Source organism: Neofelis nebulosa, chromosome 10 (genome assembly GCF_028018385.1).
Source record: "Neofelis nebulosa isolate mNeoNeb1 chromosome 10, mNeoNeb1.pri, whole genome shotgun sequence".
NCBI classification, from domain to species: Eukaryota; Metazoa; Chordata; class Mammalia; order Carnivora; family Felidae; genus Neofelis; species Neofelis nebulosa.
Genome location: NC_080791.1, coordinates 107,798,029 through 107,817,187, shown reverse-complemented (window position 1 = coordinate 107,817,187; position 19,159 = coordinate 107,798,029). Strand labels below are relative to the sequence as shown.

Below are 19,159 nucleotides of genomic sequence, written 5' to 3'. Positions count from 1 at the left end.
TCAAAGCTGCTTCCCATGACCATCCCCCCCCCCCCTCAAGTCCTCTCACCCATGTATCGATTCCTCCATAGCTGCCAGTACCTCCCTTTCCCCCAAGCCCTCCTTCCCACTGCTCCCTCCTTCCTCCCATGCTGTCACCAAGTGGTGGTAACAGTTTCCCCAAGTGAGCCTGCACTGTGCAGATCTTAGGTTTGTGTTTAACGAGGGGGAGAGGGCACAAGTGAGGGAGGCGAGAGAGCGTACAGGAGGAAGCAAGATGTCCAGAGGGAGAGAAGAGCGAGGGAGGGAGATACCAAACAGATAGACAGAAAACGTTGTACGGAAAAGTTGTTTTTTCTTATTTTTTCCGGGAGAACCCGCTTACACAGCTCTGTTTGTAATTTTTTTCTTCATGCTAAAATCACACGGCCTATTTGTTGATGTAAGTTGCCTGAATTCCGTGGTATGCTATCTTCTTTTTTAAAAAACAAAAGAAAAAAAAAAAAAACAAAAGCAAAAAAAGAGAAAAATCTAGAAAAAAAAAAACCCTAAAAGATATTGTTGTTAGGTTTGTTTAAATGCTGCTCTTGTTATCTGTTTTTAAGCCTTAAACCAGTAGAGTTTTTTTTTTTTCCGTTTCTTTTCGATTTCCTTTCCTTTCTGTTCCTTTTGGTTTCTTAAGACAAACAAAAGACCAAAACCCAGTGAGCCGCAGAGCCCGTGCGTGGGGTGCCCAGGGCATCCGAGCCGCTGCCCGCTTAAAGCGCAGCGCGCCGGCAGGCTGGCGGGCGGGCCCAGCCCGCTCTAGTCTCCGCCAAAGCCAATTGGAACCGATTTGGGTGTGTGAGGCTGTTGTTTCTCTCTCTGTGCCAGCCGCCTGCGCCCTGGGCCCTCGCTGACACCCTCTCTTCTCTCTTCTCTCTCTTGTTCTAGGAGGAGAGTTAATATTGCCCATTATCACGGAGGACTCCTTAGACCCCCCTCCCGTGGCCACCCGATCCCCCTTCGTGCCCCCACCCCCCACCTTCTATCCCTTCCTCACGGGCGTGGGCGCCACCCAAGACACCTTGCCCCCACCCGCGGCCCGCCGCCCGCCCGCCGGGGGCCCGTGCCAGGCCGAGCAGGACGACAGCGACTGCGAAGAGCCCATCGAGGCCTCGGGCTTTGCGTCCGGGGAGGTCTTTGACTCCAGCCTCCCCCCCACGGACGACGAGGACTTTTACACCACCTTTCCCCTGGTCACGGACCGCACCACCCTCCTCTCACCCCGCAAACCCGCTCCCCGGCCCCACCTCAGGACAGATGGGGCCACGGGCGCCCCCGGGGTGCTGCTGGCCCCCTCCGCCCCGGCCCCCAACCTGCCCGCGGGCAAAATGAACCACCGAGACCCGCTGCAGCCCCTGCTGGAGAACCCGCCCCTGGGGCCTGGGGCCCCCACGTCCTTCGAGCCGCGGAGGCCCCCGCCCCTGCGCCCGGGCGTGACCTCCGCCCCCGGCTTCCCCCATCTGCCCACAGCCAACCCCACGGGGCCCGGGGAGCGGGGCCCGCCCGGCGCGGTGGAGGTGATCCGGGAGTCCAGCAGCACCACAGGCATGGTGGTGGGCATCGTGGCGGCCGCGGCGCTCTGTATCCTCATCCTCCTCTATGCCATGTACAAGTACCGCAACCGCGACGAGGGCTCCTACCAGGTGGACCAGAGCCGGAACTACATCAGTAACTCGGCCCAGAGCAATGGGGCAGTGGTCAAAGAGAAGGCCCCGGCCGCTCCCAAGACGCCCAGCAAGGCCAAGAAGAACAAAGACAAGGAGTACTACGTGTGAGCCCCGGCACCGCGCCCCACTGCCAGCTGCCCCTCCCGGGACGGCCCCGGGAGGCGGGTGCGGCCCTCTCCCCGCCGGGGGCTCTGGGGACCCGCTCCCTGGCTGCCTCAGACTTCTCTCACGAAGAGGAAACGCAAAAAAAAAAAAAAAAAAAAAAAGGAAAAAAAAAAAAAAGAAAGAAAAGAAAAAGAGGGAAGAAAGAAAGAAAAAAAGAAAGAAGGAAAAAAGAAAAACAGAAAAGGAAACCCCGTGCTCGTCCCCTTCCTCCTGCCGTCGGGTGCGGCGGCACCGTCAGTCCCGGGGGCTGTCTGTCCCTCTCAGCCCTGCGCCTGCCGGGCAGGGCACGTGCTCACAGCCCTGGGTTGATTTATTTTTTTAAGGGGGGGTAGTTTTATTTTGGTGGGGTTGGGCGGGAAGGAAGGCTGGGGGTTTTGTAAAGTGTCCACTCCTCGTCCTGTTTAATTTCCCGCAATTTTTCTTCTGCCCTCTGTCCCTCCTGCCTTCCTTCTCCTCCCAAGCCCTCCGGCCCCCATCCCAGGCTTGCTGTGTCTCTCTGTCCCCACCCTCCCTCTCTCCACTTCTTTTCTCGCGTGTCTGGTTTCTCCCTTCCTTTCCTACCCTTGGGTTTCCAGAGTCGGTGGGAGAAGGGCGGGCGGGTGGGCCGAGCGGCCCAGCGTGGGGGGGCGGGGCCGGGCGGGGCAGTGGGAGTTGCCCCGAGCGCCCCGACTCCGCCCACCAGGAGGAGGCGCTTGCCTGGTGCCGCCCAGGGAAGGGGCTCGGGCCGACGAAGGCCTGTTCTGTTGTGTGCCGCCGGGCGACGTGCATTGATGGGGAAGCTGCTGGAGGAGCAGGGGTGGGGGGCGGGTGGGAGGGGAAAGGCAAATGCAGATATATATTAAAGACAAATAATCTAGATACCGCGAGCAGCAGCCTGTGGCACCCGTGGGGCGCGGGCACCAGGGAAGAGAGAGAGCGAGGCATCGCCCGCTGACTGCTGGGGTCACTTCTCTGCCCACGGGCTCCCTGCTCCCCCAGTTTTTTTTCTCTCTTTGTTAACAAATGTGTCTGAGTCTTGGAAAACACCCCAACCCCGGAAATGTGTGGGAAAAGAAAACAAAAACTTTCCAAATCCAACGGTCCTGTGCAGTTTTTTCCGGGTGGGTACCGTTGGGACATTGGTCCTGGCTCTGGCCTGGGGTCTGGGCCCGAATTGCGGCCCATGAGAGCTGGTAAGTAGCCTCCAAAGATTTGGGCCGAGCATGGCTTTGGGCTCCTGGGGGGCGGCTTGTCTTTGTCTCACCCCCATGTCCCTCCTGGCCCCAGGATCGGGCCAGGTAAGCAGCTGGTCTGTGGTCTTGGCTGAGCCCACCCACCTGAGCTCTGGAGGTGATCAAATCACCAGAGGCGAGAGCATCGTGTTGCCCCCTAGTGGCCACAACGGGCCCACGCCTCTGGGGGCTGCTGGGGTCTTGCTACAGCCCTTGGGGAAGGTGGTGGTGTTCCTGGGTGGCCAGGGCTCCAGTGGCTGAGTGCACATTTGCCCCCAGTTCCGCCCAACTCCAGGGTCTCTGCTTTTTCTGCATCTCTAGGGATTTGGAACCTAATCTCTGCCGCCCCGCCTACCCACCCCCTCCCGGGCCCCGGTCTACACTGCCCCAGTCTACGCTGCTCGCGGGCTGACTGTGGGCAGCTCTTGCAGCTGTAGATAGAAGTGAAGCTTCATCCTAGGGCGTTTGCTCCTTCATGGAGACCCTGAACAAGCCCACGGTCCCAAACACGCGGAGAGATGGGTCTGGATTTGAAACTCTTAGGTGAGGGTTAGGTGCCAGCGTCCTCGGGAGAGAGGAGGGTGGATGGTCTTCCTCTCCCAGGTGGCAGTTTGGGATCGCCATGCCGCTGGGCACGTGAGCCCTGACTCAGCCGTGCTTCTGTCACGCAGGTCTCCTCCACTTTCTGCTTGGTGGATCTTGCTCCCCTCTCTTGGTTCTGCTCTCTTGGTGCCCTTGGCTCGCCATCGCCCTGGGCCACTTGAAGCTGCTCCCATCCACAGGTGGCTCTGTTGCTGGCCAGCCCATTCTTGTGGCATTTTCCAGTTCGCAAGTCTGGTCCATGTTTAGGCCTGGGCATCTGCCAGGTCTTTGGGCTTGATGTCCACAGGAACCTCACCTCCTCGTCCTTCCTTCCATCCTGGGATGAAGCTTTTTTGTTTCAGGATCCTCCTTACCCTGGGGTGTGCCCCCAGGGGCCTTTGAGAGCCCTGCCCCAGAGTCCTGTCACTGGTGGGAGAGCGGGTTCTCCAGGAGCTGCTGTGGATTTCCATAGACCAGGCCTCTCCTTGCCCTCCTGAACCAGCCACCTGGGGGGAGGCATGGGTCCTGCTTCTTTCTGCCCAGCTGCTCACAGCCTAGGAGCCTGAGGTCAGCTGTAACCCCCTGTGGAAGCCTGGGGGGGAGGCCCTGAATTGGGGTGGTCTGGCCAGGACATCCTGTCCCTGTGCTGGCCGTGGCCTTGTGCTCACGTCTTCCGCTACTGTTCTGTTTGCCCGAGGGATGGAAATTTATCTCAGGTTCCCCCGCCCCATCGTCACTGGCCAAAGAAAACCAATAGAGGCAGGCAGGAGTTCCTTGGTGTCAAGAAGGGAACGTTCTTCTTCCAGAAGTTTCTAGAAATTCTATTTGTCTATTCCAGAAATTCTAAATTCCTATTCCAGAATTTCTAGAAATTCATTCTTATTCTAGAAATTTCTAGAATGGCCCTGAACAGCCTGTCAGAGTAGGGGGCCAGAAAGAGGGACAGTGGAGGAGTTGGAAGGATGGGTCCCAGTCCTGCTCATTGCCATGGAGGTGTAGGACTGGGTGTTTTCTTCTCTTTGTAAGGAGACTAAGAGCTCCTTGTCACTCAAGGGGTTGGTTGTGAGTCAATCTACCATTGACTCAGTTTACCTGTCTATAAGATATGGTCACTTCAGTCTCAGCTCCTTCGTCTGGGCATCTGATGTTGAACCTATCACCTGGGCCTGAGCTAAGGTCCTTTGGAGTCTGGCTGGCCTGGCATTGACCCTCAGGAGTGTCCAAACAGCATCTGGGGGTGACTGAAATTCCAGGAACCTCGCTCATTGACAGTTGGTTCTATCAGGGATGTGCCAGGAGATTCCACCTGGGGAGGAGCAAGGACCGAGCTGGGGAAGAAGCTCAAGGTGGAGTCTAGCTGATCCCTTTGACCTTGAAGACCTGCCCTACCACCCAAACCCCCGGTGGAGGGAACACAGGGTCAGCCAGTCCTGGCACTCTTCTGGAAGGACATCCCTTTCCTGGAGGCGGATGTGGAGCCGAAGGAGCCTGCGTTGCCCTCCCCACACACCCTTCTGGGAGAGCTGCAGTCCTGGCTGGAGACAGGAGGATGGCCAAAGTGGGTCTGAAGCCACTTTCCTGTCCCCACGCTTGAGGCCTCTACTTCCATGGGGCGAATGAGACTGTGAGACTGTTGACCACTTCCTTCCCACGCCCGGTTTCCTGGGCTCTTCCCTTGCAGGTGTCCCTGCAGCCTCGGGGGGCAGGTGCTCCCTGTGGTGAGCAGTAAATTGGGGGCTCCCAAGTGAAGACCGCTTGAGTGGAGCACCCATCTAGAAGGCAGGCCTGGGACTGCTGTGAAGGGAGACCCCTCTCCCTTTGCAGGGCACCCACTCTGCCACGGGGATGACGCTCACCCCCTGCTGCCCCAGAGGGGCCGGGTCCTGGACCCTCCCAGCTTCCAGATCCTGTTGAGTGAGGGGAGACATGTTGGAAGCAGGTCGGCCCCGGGTCCTAGAAGACCGTGACCGCCTGGAAGGGCCAGGAGCAAGGCTGCTCTGAACGTGGGCAGAGGGACAGCTCTGACCACTTGGTGAACTGGAGGACACCCTAGCGGGGAGGAGGAGCCATCTCTCACCAGTCCTGGGTTCTCTCTTCTGGAAGCTTCTGAACACCAGTGGGTCCCAAGAATGCTGAGCAATGGTAAGGAAGTAGCTGGAGCTCAGCTGGGCAGCAGGCAGACAGGACGGAAAGTTCAGGGCAAGCTGGGACAACCTTGCCTTTGGGCATCTTAACAAACATGATCCCCACCCCTGTCCCCTTTGTCCTTGTGTGTGTGTGGGGGGGAGGGTTCTTCACTGAGGGGTGGCCACAGGCAGAAGGCTAAAAGACACGATCCCCCCCTAAAGAGGCCCGAGGCTATGCTGACAAGACCAGGCCAGGGAGTGCTCCTGTCTCCCAGCGGTCTCAAGGCCTGAGGGCAGGCTGGGGGTGTCTTAGCCAGGGTTGGGCTCTGGAGACCGGGGCCTGACTCTTGATTCCGTCCCTCCTAGCTGCCCGTCATGGGCAACCGGTTTCTCCAAGCCTTACTTTCCCATCTGTAAAATGGGGCATCTTCCTCGAAGGGCTCGGGAAGAGATGAGATGATGCCATGAGATGCCCAGGACGGTGCCTAGCCCACAACACAGGCAGGAAAGGGCAGATAGGCTGGCCTGGGAAAGGGCCAGCCCCCAGAGGAGCTCCCCAGAACTCTCCTCTGCCCCACCTCCACCTGTGGCTCTTCACTGGAGTCAGGGAGGGACAGTCATTTGATCCTTTATTCACTCTTCTGTCGCCTCCCCCCCAACGCCCCTCCTGCCAGGCTTTGTGTGGGGGCCGGGTCAGATCAGGGGGCAAGGGGGCCACTCCAACCCTCTGGGAACTCATAGCTGGCAGGGTGGGAGACAGGTGCGTGGCTGTGGGTAAGGGTTTCGCTATGGCCTCGGGCTGCACCCCTGGAAGGAGGCGGTTGCCCTGAGTCTGGGAGGCTGAAGAGGAGTTTGGTAGGTAGAGAAGGGGCGAGGCAGGATTGGTCCCGTGGCTGGAGTGTGCAGAGGGGTGACCGGGGGCCAGAGCTGCCCTTTGGGTACAACTGAGGAGCTGAGACTTGTGCGGAGATCTCGGGGTAGTGCGATGAGTTTGGGACGTTTTGACCTTGGATGATGGTGGCCTCCAAGCTCGGTGGGGGGGAGGGCTGCGGGGGGAGGGGGGAACAGTGGACAGCTGGGGGCCGTGAGCAGCGAGGAGGGCAGCACGGGGTAGACAGGGTCCTGCCGGTCCTTGATCGTTTTCGAAGTCACAAGGGAGGGTCCGGTGGGGTGCCCGGGGCCGCCCCTGGACCCTCTGGAGATGGTGGCCTTTGTCGTCCTGCCTTCTCCGAAGGAGAGAGGGTGCTTCTCCCAATGTCCCATCGCAGAATGCCCGGGAACTTAAAAGTGTGTGGATTTCAGGACAGTGCGCCCTGGGGGGCCGTGTGTCGCTTTCATCACTGCCCTGTTCAGACGTGAAAGACAAGAGGGGTGTGGCTCGTGCGTGCAGAGTGACCTCTGACCCCTGAACTGGGTCCCTCCTGAGGTCTCAGGAGGTACCACTGCCCTGCTCTTGGGGGCCCAGGAATGGGCACGTGCTGGGAAGCAGGGGGGGGGGGGCAGTGACAGCCTGCCAGCCATCTAGGGGCTTTCGTGGTAGAATTTGGGGCCTGTGAGCACCCCTCCTCCCCCAGCAACGCCCATCACACCCTCGGCCCGTCCTTCTTAACAAACGACTACACTCTCCCTTCCCCTCGACGCCTCTGAAGGTGGCCCCGAGGGTGGCCCAGCCTCTGGCCCAGAGCAGGAGACAAAGTCCACACTGTCAGCCAGGAGCCCCGGCCCTTGGTCTCCGCCCTCCCAAAGATGTGCTGTTTGACTCTGGGCCAATCCCGTCCCTTTCTGTGCCTCTGCTTCTCTCTCTGCCCAGTGACAGGGTGGGGGCGGGGGGCAGGGGGGAAGCGGAGAGGGCGGGCCCCGGGCCGAGCTCACTCACTGGTTCTGCACATCTTGAACCGTGTCGGGCAGCGGCAGGCTCTGTGTCTCCGGCAGCAACAATGCAGCCAAGCCGCTCAGCACCGGCACCGCCCCGTAGACCAGCAGCGGCAGTGAGCGGCCGTGTGCACCCAGCAGCCGCACCAGAGGCCCCAGGATAGCTCCCGCGCGGGCTGCCATCTGGCCCAGGCCCACCGCTGTCATCCTGCAGCCCCGGAAACACCCGTGAGGGCCTCCCAGCCCGGCCCGGCCCCACTCTGTCCAGGGAGGCACAGTGGTTGGGGCGGGGGGCAGAATGCACCTGCTCAGCCCTGAGACCACATGGGAGGGGGATGGCGGCGGGAACATCCGGGGCTGGGGAAGGCCACCCCCACCCTGCCCTCGCAGCCCAGGGTGACCCCTTCTTTGGGCCCGGGCACAGCCTCACCTGAGCACGGTGGGGAAGAGCTCACCAGTGTAGATGCTGACGCAGGTGAAGGCGGCCCCCAGGCCCCCGAGCCCCAGCACGGCCAGGGATGAACGCAGGGCCCCCAACTCTGTGGACAGGGAAGGGGGTGGCGAGCTTGGTGGCGGGGCTCCGAGGTCAGATGGGGGCCAGACTTCTCCCTGACCTCCCAAATGTCTATGACTCCCCTCCATCTGGGTGTCCCCACAACGCACACACGCACCACATCCTAGGTGACACCGTGGTTCCGTTCGCTGCCCCCCAAACTGCTGCCCAACCCGATAACCCTGAGCCAGACCCTGGGAGTCCTCCTTGGCCCCCTGCTCCCTCCCCTCCCCCTGCATGATGCCACCCCCTCCACTCCATCCCTGTTCCTGCTGCCTGGGGCGGGCCGTCACCATCTGTCCCAGATGCCCCAGCAACCTCCTTCCCCACTGGGGCCCTGCTCTAGACCAGCACCCTCTGAGGAGGGGGCAGGGGCCCCTGTCCCTGGCTCAGCACCCCGAGGTAGGGAAGCCTCTGGCCGCTCACCGTGGGGCACCAGCATGTTGGCCAAGACGCAGAGCCCCGCCAGCACCAGGGACGCCACCTGAGTGGACCTGCGGCCCAGGCGGTTCAGCAGCACCAGGGTGCCGATCTTGGCCGGGATGTCCACGACCCCAATGAGGACCTGGAGCAGGAAGATGTCGCTGCCGAGGGCCTGCAGGTCTAGGGCCAGGCCGTAGAAGGTGAAGCCGAAGGCGAACCTGCAGGCGGGGCGGGGCGGGTGGGGTCAGGCTGGGGTGGGGGCTGCTCCTTTGCTGGGTCCTCAGACCCGCCTCCAGCCTCCCCCCGCAGGCTCTGCGTAGTGGAGGGCTGGTCTCCGTGTGTCACCTGGCCCCAGGCCTCCCCCCTCCCCCGGGGCCACCCCTCGCTAGGTTTGGCCAATGGGAGCCGCTGGTGAGGGGCTGGAGGTGCAGGGGGTGGAGTGGGGGAGAGGCCAGGGTTTGCCTTCCTCCCTCCCTCTGGGTGTCCTGTGTCCTGTCCTGTGTCCCCTGTGTCCTTGCTGGGTGAGACTGGCTCCCCCGGCTCTGATAATACTGGGGTGGGTGTGCCTTCTCGCCTCGCTTATTCTCGAACGGCCTCCTCGGCCTGCTGGGCAGCTCAGCTCTCCCAGCGCCTTTGCTGTGAATCTTCCTCCTTAGGGGGTCTCTGCCATCCTCTCTCCCCAGCCTGATCCCACCTGGCCTTGGCTGCTTCCTTTGGGAGCCTGACTGCTAGCAGAGGAGTGGGGGGGGGGGGCGGTGGGGAATGGAATGCTTCAGGCCTGGTCCTGGAGGCGGGAGCAAGAGGAGAGTCCGTAGAGGTCCCCTGCCTGGATGCCAGTCAGGGCCTGACCCCAGGTTCCCGGCTGCCCAAGGCAGGCCCGAGGCAGAGGCTGGGGCCCCGGGGGGGTGAAGGGGCCTCTACCAGCACAGAGTGGAGACACAGGTCCGGAGGCCCAGTCCGGGTGTGCAAAGCAGGGCAGCCGGGCTGGCAGGAGCCTGGCTCGCACTCAGCTCCTCCCGCATGGCTGACAGCAAGGCCTGCAGGGATGGGGTGGGGCGGGGCGGGAGGGGAGTCACTGTCAGCATTGGGAGCACCGGGCAGGTCCTCCTCCTTGAGACCCTCACCCTCCCAGGGGCCTGTGCAGGGGCAGGGAGAGGGTCTGAGGGCTGAGCCCTGGGGGAGCGCCCCGCCCCGCCCCGCCCCGCCTCACCTCTGCAGTCAGTGTGTCCTCCACTGCCCTCTTCCCGTTGATGGCAGCCACCTTCTGTAGCTCCCGCAGGCCCTGCTCCAGCTTGCCCTTGATGAGGAGCCATCGGGCAGACTCCGCCAGCCACCTGCAGGGGGTCAAGGGCGGAGGATGGGTGGGTGCGGCCTGTGGCCCCAGGCTGCGTGAGCCTTACTGCCCTTCTGTCTCCCTCTGCCCAGGGGGGTGGCCTCACTGGTGCCCATAGGCCCCAGGCTGAGGGACGCCACACCGCCTGATGCCCTCCTTCCCCCGCAGGCCACCTTTTCTGCCTTTTTCCTTCTCTTCCTCAGACTGGGGTTGGGAGTCCATATCCTCCCCTTCCGGCCTCCCTCCCGACCCTGTGGCCCTTCCCTGGCCCCCCCGGGAAGCAGGCCTGGGTGAGCCTGTGTGCAGTGAGGACCGTAGTCTTGCAAGCCCGCCACAAGCCGCAAGCCCACTGGGGTCCCCCACCTCTCCCCAGGGAGGCCAGGCACCTGCCCGATGTCACATCCGTGGCCTTCCTGTTCACCCCCGAGGCTGCGCCTTCCTGCCTGAGCTGGCTCCTCCCCAGCTTCCCACCCAACCGGGGGCTCAGGCCTGGGGCAGGGTCTTTGGTCCTGGCATCGCCAGCCCCCTCCACCTGCACCCAGGCAGCCACCAATTCCTGTCACCACCAGCCGCTTGCACCTGACCCGCCCCCTGCCCTTGTCTCGCCTGTGGCCCGGTCGCCCACGTCAGGACAACACTTGCTGTCTCCTGGATGCCAGCTGGCCCCACGCATCCCGGCTCCACACCCCGATGCCAGGGCCCAGCTCCTAACCCTAACCTTGCCCCCACACCCCTCGACGTCAGCCCAGATCCTTTGCGCTGGCCCAGCCCACCGAGGCCCCTGTCACGCCCACCATTCCACCCTGGCTCCTGTCTCCAGGCCTCTGCTCAGGCAGGCCCCCCAGCCAGGCATGCTTTCCCCTGGGAGCAGCAGCCAGGCGTGGGGTCACCTGCTCCACGTGCACGGGGCCCGAAGGTCCTCCCGGGTTAGAACAGGGGAGAGAAGGGGGGCTCGAGGCATACTTTTGAGGTAGAGTTGACAAGATCCAGTGACCTGCTGGACTTAGGGTGGGGCGGAGAGGTCAGTGAGGGACAGGGAGGTGACGTGGTGTCTCTAACTCTGGGACCCAGCGGATGGGGGCTGCTATCCCCCCCACCCTTGCTGGGGAAGCCTTGGGAAAGAGCAGGTGTGAGAAGATGTTCACGTTTGTGAATCCGAGACATCAGTCATGGCGATGTCACACGGAGGGTTGGAAACGGGAGGCTGGAGTCTGGGGAAGGGCAGGTCTGGAGAGAGGATTCAGGGTTTGCAGCATGTGGCACAGGGGACACAGGTTAGGTCACCCGAGAGAGGGCACCCCTCCTCCGATTCAGGGGCCAAGAACAGTGGGAGCAGGGCCGGGGCACCAGGGCCGTCGTGGGTGAAGCCTGGTGGTCTGGTGGGTTCGAGGAGACGGGGAGGGGGGTGGGGCCGGCACAGGCAGACAACCTGTCATGGATAGAAATGGGTTTTGAAGAGAAGCAGAGAAGCTGGTGGGAGTTCGCGGGCCATGGGCTCCCGCCCTCAGATGGTCCCCCTCTTATTCGTCAAGCCATCACGTGTGGGGTGTCTTGCCAGCTCCCCGTGGGGCAGTGCTCCTGTTTCGCTGTCGTCAGCCCCGCATCAGCCAGTGCCCTGCCCCTGGTGGGCACCCGGTAGCTGTTTGCTGAAGTCATGACGTGGTGGGTGACGCACGATTGTGGGCACGTGCACGGCACCTGGGTGGGCACGTCTGTCAGGAAAAGTGAGGCTCTACCCCGTGAGCCAGCGTCAGCCTCAGAGAGCCAGGAAGGGGGCCCCGGAATCTGCATCGTTGACCCTTGCCCTCTACCCTCCAGCCTCCGCTCCGTTGGTCCCGGGGGTCAAACGGCCATCCCGGAAAGCCACCCGTCAGCTGGAATGGCTTCCTCTCAGAGCCAGTGCAGGAAGCGTGACTGTCTCCTGCTCTGCAGAGTGACTGCAAATTAGCTGCTCAGGGCTCCATTCTAAGAGCGTTTCTGCTCCAATCAGTGGGGCTTGGAGAGATCTGTGAAGTCAGCCCTCCTCCCGGTGCCAGTGCCCCATCCTCCCCTGGGCTTCTGCTGGACTTCTTTCTGCAGGGGCCACGATGGCCAACCAAAAACCCAGAGTTGCTGGGTCTGTGTGTGAATGAGCCGGGCTCAGCCCTGTCCCAAAGGACATCCGTTCATCCACTTACCCCTCCAGCCACCTGTTCAGCTCAGCTCAGCTCATTTCTTGCCCACCACCTATTATCTATTGCCTATTATTACCTGTTATCTATTATCTATCTACCTAGATTATCCATCCATCCATCCATGTATCCATCCATTATATGTATCGTATCTATCATCTATGTATTTATGTATCATCTATCTATATCATCCATCCATCCATCCATCGATCCATCCATCCATCCATTATATCTATCATATCTATCATCTATCTATCTATCTATCTATCTACCTATCATCTATCTATATCATCCATCCATCCATCCATCCATCCATCCATTCATCCATTGATCGATCCATCCATCCATCCATTATATCTATCATATCTATCTATCTATTTATCATCTATCTATATCATCTATCCATCCATCCATCCATCCATCGATCCATCCATCGATCCATCGATCCATCCATCCATCCATTCATCCATTATATCTATCATATCTATCATCTATCTATCTATCTATCTATCTATCAATCATCTATCTATATCATCCATCCATCCATCCATCCATCCATCCATCGATCTATCTATCCATCCATCCATTCATCCATCCATCCATCCATCCATTATATTTATCATATCTATCTATCTATCTATCATCTATCTATATCATCTATCCATCCATCCATCCATCCATTATATCTATCATATCTATCATCTATCTATCTATCTATATCATCTATCCATCCATCCATCCATTATATCTATCATATCTATCTATCTATTTATCATCTATCTATATCATCTATCCATCCATCCATCCATCCATCCACCCATCCATCCATCGATCCATCCATCCATCCATCCATCCATCCATTATATCTATCATATCTATCATCTATCTATCTATCTATCTATCCATCCATCCATCCATCCATCTATCCAGATATCCATCCAACAGATATTTCCCATACACCTACTATGTCCCGGGAGTTTGGCAAGAGCCATGCCTGATTTATTTCAGGGCAGCACAGACACTTCCTAACTTCTCTAATATGTCAGCCCTGTGTGGGGGGCTGGGGGTCCCCTCTGACCACTGGGTCTTGGTCCCTGCTCTTTAGTAAAATGTCAGTACATAAGGCTGACTGGGGCCGTGTCCTAGGAGCGGTGTGTGTGTGTGTGTGTGTGTGTGTGTGTGTGTGTTGTATTTGTGTCTCACCCCTCAGCCTGGCCTAGTGCCTCGGCTCAGAAAATGTGCCCAGAGGCACACATGCCAAGGCAAGCAAGGAGTCAAGAGGGAAAAGGCCTAGAGATGATGGGAAGGAAGAGGGGAGGGGGGAGGATGAGTGCAGGGGGAGGAGGCACCGGGAGGAACAAGGAGGGGAGAAGCGTCTCCGGCCCTGGAGCCCCAGTCCGGGGTGGGTGAGCACCGTGGACCTGTGGCCGCCAGTTGTGCCAGACCCGTGGCTCCCCTCTGGCTGGGCTCCCTTGGCCTCCTGTGCCCCTGGTCCCTGCCCCCAGGGTGGAGGGTAGGCAGGGACTTCTCTGAGGACAGGGGACGGCACCCACCAGGAATACACAAAGCAGAGGAAGAAGGGGGCGGAGACCACCAGCTGCAGCAGGGCCCAGTCACGCACACCGTAGGCCACTGTGGCCATCAGGACCTGGCCGAAGCTGAAGCCCAGGGAGTTCAAAGTCATCACCAAGGCTCGGGCACGCGTGGACGTCCACTCCATCACTGCAAGGAGACCTCAAGGGTCAGCCTGGGAGCCCACACGAGCCTCCCTCGCCTGGCCCGGGTCAGGTGACCTACGGAGAGTGCAAGTGTTCATCATGACGCCCGCCACGGCCAAGGCCACCAGGAAGCGAAACAGACAGTACACCGGGAAGGTGGGGGCGAAGGCGGCCGCCGTGCCCGACACGGCCATCTGAAGGTAGTTCCAGGTCAGCACCAGCCTGCGCCCAAACCTGCGGGCACACAAACGGGCAGGCGGTGGCCGGGTCCACGGGGCGCCACGGCACCGGCCACGGGGGTCTGAGCAGAGGTCACGGTGACTCTTGGGTCCAGACCCGAGTTATCCCCCCCTCACGAAAGGCTTGTAGGCCCAGGTGGCGGCCCCGGGCAGAGAATGAGCTCCCCGTCAGCAGGAGCGCTCAACAACAGCTTTTAGCGGTTTTAGGCAGATTTTAGCAGTAAGTGTTTGGTAGGAGTGACGATCCTCTACAACCCCAGAAACAAAGGCCTAGAGCAGGTACAGGGCTTCCTCAGTGGCAGAGCCAGAAGGCGTCAGGGGAGAGACACACGGAGATGGGAGCACAGAGGCGTGAGGGAAAAGGGGGCTTCTAGAACCGGGGGGGGGGGGGGGGTACTCACCTGTCGGAGACTTGGCCAAACACCGCCGCTCCCACCAGGATCCCCGACAGGTAGATGGACTGGGCCATGGGCTTCAGGGCGTGGGAGTCGCACACAAGGTCCCACTGGCGGGAGAGGAGTGGGGAGCTGAGCCCAGACAAGCAGGGGTGGAGGCGTAGGATGGGAAGGCCTGAGGGAACCAGGCGTGGGTGGATGGCCCGGTGACCTCTAGGGTGGTGGGGCAGGGCTAAGCCTCCCCACATCACCCTCTGGTCCAGGGTCAAGTTCTCTCTGGCCTCATCTCTCCCCTGCCTCACCCGGTTTGCAACGCCAGCCGGAGTTGGGGTCACCTCCCGATTCCCCCGGGGCCGCTCCCTTCTGCAGAGAGAGGCCCCTTCCCCTGGCCGGGGTGGGGGGCTCCTCCCACTTGCCCGCGTTTGCCTGATGCCTGCCCCCCCGGGGTCTGAGAACTGGGGTCACGGTGGAGGGAGCTGCCTGTGTCACAGCTAATCAGCGGCAGTGGGGCTGGCCTGGCGGTCACGGGCAGCACCCACTGTTCCACGAGCCAGGGGCCAGTGTCTGTCTGTAGGCTGAGTCCTGCCGCCCACTCCCATGTAGGGCAGGTGCTGGAGGAGGGCACCGGTGGCGAGTGAGGAGGCTTGCAGAGGGCAGGTCCCTCCCAGGACTGGGCCGTGCTGAGCCCAGTCAAGTGTGAGCTCTGCCCTTGGCCTCTAAAGTGCCAGGACTTGGGGAGGGTGTCAGGGGAGGCCCTTACCTTGGCCACGATGGTGGACGTGAAGGTGCTGCGGTCGTAGACCCAGCCGTCCACGCACGGCTCCGTGGCGGCCTCGCTCCAGTTGGTGGCCGTGCCGTTGGGGTCCAGGAGCTGCCACTGGGGTTGGCGGAAGCGGCGACACCGGTGGGGCTCGTGGTTGGGGCCCGGGGGGATGGAGACGGTCAGGAGGTCCTTGGGGCCCAGGGCCCCGGGGACACCGGCCTGGGCGGTGCTGTTGTCCAGGAGGGGCACCCAGCAGCGGTGGCTGGGCACGGCGGCCGAGAAGTTCTCCATCATGCTCTGAGTGGTGAGCCACATGATAGGGACCACCAGAGCCACCATCTGGAGAACCTGGAACCTGCCCAGGCCACCCACTTGGTCCAGGAGCTCAGAAAACGCCATGGAGCCCGCCGAGGGGGCCCAGGGGAGGTGCCCACTTCACAGAAGCTGGCCCAGGGCAAAGGGGCCAAGGCCGGCGACCTGCTTCCCCCACAGCAGCACCTGCTTCGTCAGCTGAGAAGCCTGGAGCATGGCAGTGGCCTCTGGCTTCGCTGCCCCTGGGCCAGGACTCTCCGGGCGCCTGCCCAGCAAATGTCACTCAGGGTGCCTCCGACTCGGACCAGGGGTTGCTAGGTGTGACCCCTGAGCCACCAGCATCCTTCCAGAGACGTAGCTGGCCCTGGACCTCCAGGAGGAACTGAATAAAGGAAGTGGGGAAAGTGGAGACCGAAGTCACCCAGACTAGAATAAAACACTGACCAGGTGACCCTTACGGAATAGGCGTTAAGGCTTGGTCGAAGATTAACCCAACTGTGATGTAGGCTGCTACCTGCCCTCCACACCCCTGCCTGGGACAGGCAGGAGCTGGAGGGACATCCTGTGGGCTGCTGGGACGTGTGTGTGTGTGTGTGTGTGTGTGTCCCAAGTTATGGGCAGCCATCTGAACCCACACCTCCCATCCTGTGTGGCCCAGCACCCCCCGTCATCTGCTGCCATTGATGCCCCCAAGCTTCTTCTGCTGTCACCCTCTCCGAGCCCTTGCAAGGTCTCCCCAGTGTCACCAGACACGTGTGCATGATGTGTGGGAACAATGACAGTGACCTAACCGTTTCTTCTGTGCTTTGGGGCACGAGGCCACCCATTTTAGGGGTAACTCCCTCCCCATTGCCTTTTGTCTTGCCCACTCTCCCCCTGCCCAATCACTGACCTCTGTGCCCCCCACCCCGAGCATGCCCTGTGCCAGCTCCGCGGGCTCCTAGCCTTGCTCCCGTCCTGGCTGGTGCTCCCACCCTGGAATGCCACATCCTGAACGTACCACAAGGGCCTTCTCCTCCAGGGAGCTCTGCTTGCTTATTCTTGCCTCCCTCCTGGGAGTTAGTCGTGGAGCCCCATCTTCGCTCTGGCCTGCACCCTTTCATTATTGTCCAACTGGTCTCATTTTCAGCCAGTTGCCAGAGGGCAGGAACCCTTCTTTGGAGCATCTTTGGGACCAGCACGGGTTTGGACAGCTAATGCAGCCTCCGTAAAGACTTGCTCCCGCTGATTTTAAAGGCAGCTTCTCAGGGGCGCCCGGGTGGCTCAGCCTGTGAAGCGTCCCGACTTCGGCTCAGGTCATGATCTCACAGTTGGTGAGTTCGAGCCCCGCGTCGGGCTCTGTGCTGACAGCTCGGAGCCTGGAGCCTGCCTCGGATTCCGTGTCTCCTTCTCTCTCTGCCCCTCTCCTGCTCATACTCTGTCTCTCTCTCTCTCTCTCTCTCTCAAAAATACATAAACATTAAAAAAAAGGCAGCTTCTGTTTCTTTTGATTATAAAATTAATGTACATGCCTTTCAAAAGTTTCAGAACGTATTGACAGGTGCGAAGAAAGCAAAGATCCCTCCTAAACTCACCAACTGGTGATCACCACTGTTGATACTTGGTGCAAATCCTTCTAGAGTCTTGTATTTTGTGCCGCCTCCTCTGTTCAGATATCTCCTTCCTCCTCCACCCTCTCGCAAAGGATGCCCTTTCTCCTTATTTCACTAAAGAAACAGAAGTCAGGAGAAGCCAGCGGTCTCATTCTCCCACTTGCCTCGGTGCCCCCGCATCCTGCCTTTCCTCCCGCCAGCCCGATGGCCCACCCGCTCGCACTCATCCTGCCCCCCTCGCCGTGCGCCCTGCGGCCCACCTCTCCACCTGCCCAAAGCCTCTTTGGCAACTGCCTTCCCCTCCCGACCGGATAGTTCCCACCAATGTACAAATACGCCATTTTCCGGGACGCCTGCCTGGCTCAGTCGGAGGAGTATGTGACTCTTGATCTCGGGCTCGTGAGTCTGAGCCCCATGTTGGGGGTAGAGGTTACTTAAGAAAAGAAATTAAAAGTTAACCACCACCACCCCCAATCTGCCACTCTCCCTCCCATCCTCAGAAAAGCCCCCTCCCTTTTAATGCCTGTCTTTGGCCCCCACCTCTTTTCCTGCTACTCTTTAGGTACAAGACCCCAAAAGCATTATTGCCATTCGCCTCCAATTCCTCCTTCTTTTTTGGATTGATTCCCATCAACTTTTTGTCCCTGTCACGCCCTGGTCCCCAGTGACCTTGCTGCGGCTGCATTCGGTGACATTTTCAGGGCTCCTCTTACTTGAGCCATCTCAGCCGCTGGCCCTTCTCCCTCTGGGCCACCACTCTCCACACACGCTTCTGTCTCCTTTGCTGGCCCCTTCTCTTCTCCCCACACTCTGTGTCCTTGTTCCTCTTCCTAAAAATTTTTTTAACATTTATTTTTGAGAGACAGAGACAGAGCGCGAGCGGGGGAGGGGCAGAGAGAGAGGGAGATGCAGAATCCGAAGCAGGCTCCAGGCTCCGAGGTGTCACCACAGAGCCCGACGCGGGGCTCGAACTCACAAACCGCCAGATCATGACCTGAGCCGAAGCCGGACGCTTAACCGACTGAGCCACGCAGGGGCCCCTTCAAGGGCTTCTTTAATCCCATCACCCAAGCTTGGGGGCCCGTTGGAACACCTTTCTAGGCCCCAGGTGGTGCCACTTCCTGCCCGGGCACCATGGCTACAGACTGCAGGGGGCCCTGGGAAAACTGCCAGAAGCCTCCATAGGGTAAGAATTCTTACCAGAGTCAGCTCTCCCGGATCTCTGCAGAGCCCTGTTGAAAAGGAACGTAAAATTTCACACTGTCCCTTCCTTTCTAAATCCAGACTCTCGTGAATTCAGGTTCCCGTCGGTTGTGGAGCCTTCCCCTCCCAGGGACAGCTATGGCCTTCTTGTTGGACAAGAGACTTGTCCAGTGTCCTGTCCTGAGAACTTGGCCTGACTTCCCGTCTACAAGGGAGGGGCATGCGGGTTATCGGTTCCTGCACAGGCAGACAGCTCAACCATCGGGTCGGGAGCCCCAAAACATGGTGGGACAGAAGTGTGGGTTGCACCCCCTTGGCAGCTAGGGTCCCCCGCGTCTGGTGCCAGCTCTCGGGGCATGTGTCTAAGACCTCTTTCTTTTGGCCATCTTTGGGAGTGGCTCTGGATCTTGGGAGGGTGGTACCCTTTGCACACTGTCTGTGGAGGACCTCTCACATCCCTGGAGCAGGTCGATGGCGCCGGGAATACGTACCGTTTGTCGCCACTGCAACTTAACAAGGTATTTGAAAGGACTAAAAAGGAGCTCTGTGGCCAGAGATTGGTCAGATTGGAGGCTGGTGTTCAGAGCCTGGGAGGAACTTTTGACAAGGCCTTCTCCCCACAGCTTAAATGGAACTACGTACCCAAAGAGAAAGAAAAGCGTTTCCAAAGACAAACAGCGCTAAATTTAGAGCATGGGAATCTTTTGATTTCCATCTCAGCCCAACATCTTCTGCCCGATAAAAAAGGGAAGCAGACTGAAGATAATGTCGCTGGGTGGGTGGGTAGGCCCCTTGATGTCATTAGGGCTG

General features: G+C 59.9%; 2 protein-coding genes across 36 annotated transcripts in view; one reads left to right on the top strand and one right to left on the bottom strand.

The window, feature by feature from the left end:
* The window catches only part of NRXN2 (neurexin 2), a 109,515-nt gene extending 107,219 nt beyond the window's left edge, over positions 1 to 2,296 (top strand). For 21 of the 34 annotated variants that reach the window (XM_058689499.1, XM_058689490.1, XM_058689489.1 and 18 more), the window contains one exon: positions 913 to 2,296. In XM_058689499.1, the coding sequence (XP_058545482.1) occupies positions 913 to 1,799 (887 nt within the window). In that variant the 3' untranslated portion in view covers positions 1,800 to 2,296. The remainder of the gene's footprint in view (positions 1 to 912) is intronic. The other 13 variants (XM_058689507.1, XM_058689510.1, XM_058689505.1 and 10 more) reach the window with 2 other exon arrangements.
* Positions 2,297 to 6,391: 4,095 nt separating this feature from the next.
* On the bottom strand, positions 6,392 to 17,232 carry SLC22A12 (solute carrier family 22 member 12). Of its 2 annotated transcripts, XM_058689482.1 has the most exons (11): positions 17,129 to 17,232; positions 15,240 to 15,936; positions 14,486 to 14,589; positions 13,925 to 14,079; positions 13,681 to 13,849; positions 9,834 to 9,957; positions 9,545 to 9,660; positions 8,627 to 8,841; positions 8,078 to 8,186; positions 7,652 to 7,855; positions 6,392 to 7,120 (listed from the first exon to the last, which is right to left on the bottom strand). In XM_058689482.1, exons 2-11 carry the CDS (start codon positions 15,639 to 15,641, stop codon positions 7,057 to 7,059), a joined length of 1,662 nt encoding a protein of 553 aa, XP_058545465.1. In that variant the 5' UTR covers positions 15,642 to 15,936; positions 17,129 to 17,232; the 3' UTR covers positions 6,392 to 7,056. The 2 variants fall into 2 exon arrangements, with proteins under 2 accessions (XP_058545465.1, XP_058545466.1); XM_058689483.1 differs by lacking the exon at positions 17,129 to 17,232 and having other exon boundaries at positions 14,486 to 14,654; positions 15,240 to 15,344.
* Between the last annotated feature and the right edge of the window lie 1,927 nt (positions 17,233 to 19,159).